The sequence below is a fragment of the Arachis ipaensis genome, chromosome B06 (genome assembly GCF_000816755.2).
Source record: "Arachis ipaensis cultivar K30076 chromosome B06, Araip1.1, whole genome shotgun sequence".
NCBI lineage: Eukaryota > Viridiplantae > Streptophyta > Magnoliopsida > Fabales > Fabaceae > Arachis > Arachis ipaensis.
Window position 1 is genome coordinate 1,693,479 of NC_029790.2, and position 3,237 is coordinate 1,696,715.

The following is a 3,237-nucleotide window of genomic DNA, read 5'->3' on the forward strand; positions in this document are numbered from 1 at the left end:
CCTTGGAGATAAAATGGATGTGAAAAGAATTAGAAAAGGGCACCTTTCGGTCGCAATGAACATCATAGTTTTTGGTTTGCGTTAACCCGGATCGATGCACTCAGTTGCAAAACATAAAAGATCAAAACATAAAACATATTGTTTGTGTTAAGTAGCTTTTCTTGTTGGACCCACATATAAAAAAGTAGAAAAAAAATCCTAAACAGCCCTAAACTTTATTTTTATGAGATTGATTAACTTTGTGTCAGTATTTTGTTTTTTTTATGGAACTAATCAGTTCCATAAAAATAAAGTTAAAAAGTTGGGTTATAAAAATAAAGTTAAGAAGTTGGGTTGGATATTTTTTTTTGTTAAAAGCCTCATAGTCCTTTCGAGATAATTGTGACTTTTGAGATAATTGTGAGAGGTCGAATTGGATATTCATTCTACAAAATATCTTGGACTGCCCAAACAAAAATTCTACACTAATGACTCAAACGATTGGGATATATAAAAGATCAAATCCAAAAGTGTTTCTTGATCAAAGAATAGTCTGCTATGAAAAGCTACTTACAAAGGCTTCTTTTAGCAGACACAACGAGGGTACAATGGATTAATTTCCTGTGAGGCACCCTAGCTTAAAGACTCCAATCTCCATTAGAAATTACGAGAAATTCTTTTATTTCTAATAAATTTAAAGCGTACACTTTAAATATCTAATATTTATATTTTTGGCATCATCTATATTCATTTTGCAAGATTTTTTTCCTATGGAAAATGGGTATATAGTCTTCACCTGAGCTAATGTGTGCTCATTATTCCATCTGAACTATAAATGAGAAACCGAATTGTATTGTTGATGATGATTATTTGTTTACTCTATTTTTTTCAGCAAAAGCATTGAAAATGGAAGAGTGAGGTAGAACACCAATGACTAAACATTTCACAACCAAAATGAGACACGTCAGAAACAAATGGAGAAATGTTATCATGTTCACAAATTATTCTCAAGAAAATAATGAGCACAACAATGCCAGCTTAAGATAATGTACAATTGGAACCAGTTTAAGAGGCGTCTCTTAAAAGTTTTGGCCCCAACAACCTACTTGAACTAAACGGCTTCAGGAGACTTGGTGACTTGGTTTAAAGTTAAATGGTAACACTTAAAATAGGCTCTACAGGTTTAACATCCTAATTCAACTAAGGACAAGCGGATGAATAAGCAGACAAAAATTATGGCCGCAATGCCCAACAACTGGATATTTTTATAGGATGTATAGCAATTTTAGCTCCTGTCAAGGCTTGGTATTTACTACTAGCACCATACCTACGTTGCCCCAGAATCAGGACTTGCATCTCCATAAGAAACTAACCCCTTTTGTCCAGACAGTGAGCTTGATCTAGACCTGCTTCGAGATGATGTCCTTTTATCATGTCGTCGTTTTGGTGGCGTCGCATCAGGTGATCTGGAACTAGAAGATCTGTTACTCCTGGATTTGGACCTTGACCTGCCTTTGTCCGGAGAGGGTAGATCATTACGAGGACCAAGTCGGGATTTCAATCTGTCACTTATTGGAGGCCTCCTGTCTTCAGGACTAGGACTACGTACTGGACTCTGGCTGCGACCATGGTCTCTAAAACGGCCACGCACTGGACTGCGAGAGATGCTCCTACTTCGACTTCTTCTATTTTGGTATCTAAAATAACAAGTATATGAATTAAGCTTAAGCACTATTGTTTTCCATTTTTGTGTACTAGATTCCATGAGAGAAACACTACTTGTTTATATTAAAATGCAATTACAGGAAAACATAAGAAAGGAGGACAAAGGTATAGTATAAGAGCACAATAACCATGAAATGCAGTTATAGTTCGAAGAAAAATTAGTTTAATGAAGCATCCATCATACCACAGCATGTGCATAGACAATTCCAGTTATATATGGTTAAGATCTCGTTATGTAACAAATAAAAGGTAACAAGGGATAACTACGTGACGGCAAATGAGAGGGAGGAAGCACCTTGGACGGTTCCCACCCCTTGGTGGGCTCCGGAAACGTCTTGGAGGGGAGCGCTCAGAATATCTTCTGTAGCTTGAGTTTCTAAAAATAACATAAAACTGAGAACAATATGCAACATGTTCCAAAGAATCTAGCTTAGCAAAATGATATAGGCACCTGTCAAAGTTCCTTCTAATATTTCTATCGCCATAACGATATGCACGGGGAGAACGTTCAGGAGATGGAGTACGATATCTGCGTGCAAAGGCATAGCGCTCTGTAAAGCCACGTCCTTTTTTTATACGCTTAGGCATACCATGTGGTGAAGGACTTTTCGAAAAGCCCTGAGTTTTGGATGCTGGTTCAGATGCTTTTTGACCAGGACTAGCCAATACATTGTGTCCCTGGTTTAGCTCCCCAGACTTCCCAGCAGGACCTCTTCCAGGACTTGCACCTCTGAAAGAAAAAAGGATATGACAAAAATAAGAAAAACTGGAGATGCATTCTTATAATAGGATGGAGTTGACATTTAAATTGTGCAAAATTTCAAAAGATTTCGAATGAGATAATATAAAAAGCCAAGAGGTGAAACCTATTCTGATCTGAATCATCTGAATAGGTCTGTTGCTTAGAAGGTTTACTAAGTTTGGCCCGAGTATCATGCCCATTATTCAGAAGTTCATCATTTTCCGGAGACAGTTCACCTTCTTCATGTGATTCCTTGTCCACAGTTCTTCTAGCCTTAGTATCCATCCCTTGTTCTGAAATAGTTTTACTTTTTATAGGGGGACTAGAAGATTGCTTTCCTGTGTCTGTACCAAGAGCAACAGTAGCTTAGACAGCAATATCTACATAACATTACTCATAAATGTCCTTTACTCCCCCCAGTTCGTGTTCAAAGAAAGGGGAAAGGTGAGAATATGAGGACATGTACAAAAGAATGATACACATAACATACCTAAATTCCTTTCTGGTTTATTGTCAGCAAGTGCTTTAGATCTAGAGCCACGACGATCAGCCTTTTCCTTGCCAGAACTACTGCCACTAGCACTAGAACTTTCACTTTCTGTATCACTTGAATCCTCTGAACTCCTGAAACAGGTAAGTAGTTCAATTAAAGCAGTTATCATGCAAATTCTTTGAGGGACAAACATAAGAGACCATGCTAAAGACTAGTTAAACCTCGAAACGATACCATTTGGACTTGTGTCTTGATCTTCTACTTCTAGCGTGCTGGCGCCTTCTATGCTTTTGTCCCT

General features: G+C 37.7%; 1 protein-coding gene across 1 annotated transcript in view; it reads right to left on the reverse strand.

Annotated features, from left to right (window-relative positions):
• The window catches only part of LOC107645220 (peptidyl-prolyl cis-trans isomerase CYP63), a gene marked incomplete at its 5' end in the record, with an annotated part of 5,206 nt that continues 2,863 nt past the window's right edge, over positions 895-3,237 (reverse strand). The window contains 6 exon segments of the mRNA XM_016349197.2: positions 895-1,676; positions 2,000-2,080; positions 2,156-2,434; positions 2,571-2,790; positions 2,937-3,070; positions 3,174-3,237. Of these exon segments, the coding sequence (XP_016204683.1) occupies positions 1,307-1,676; positions 2,000-2,080; positions 2,156-2,434; positions 2,571-2,790; positions 2,937-3,070; positions 3,174-3,237 (1,148 nt within the window).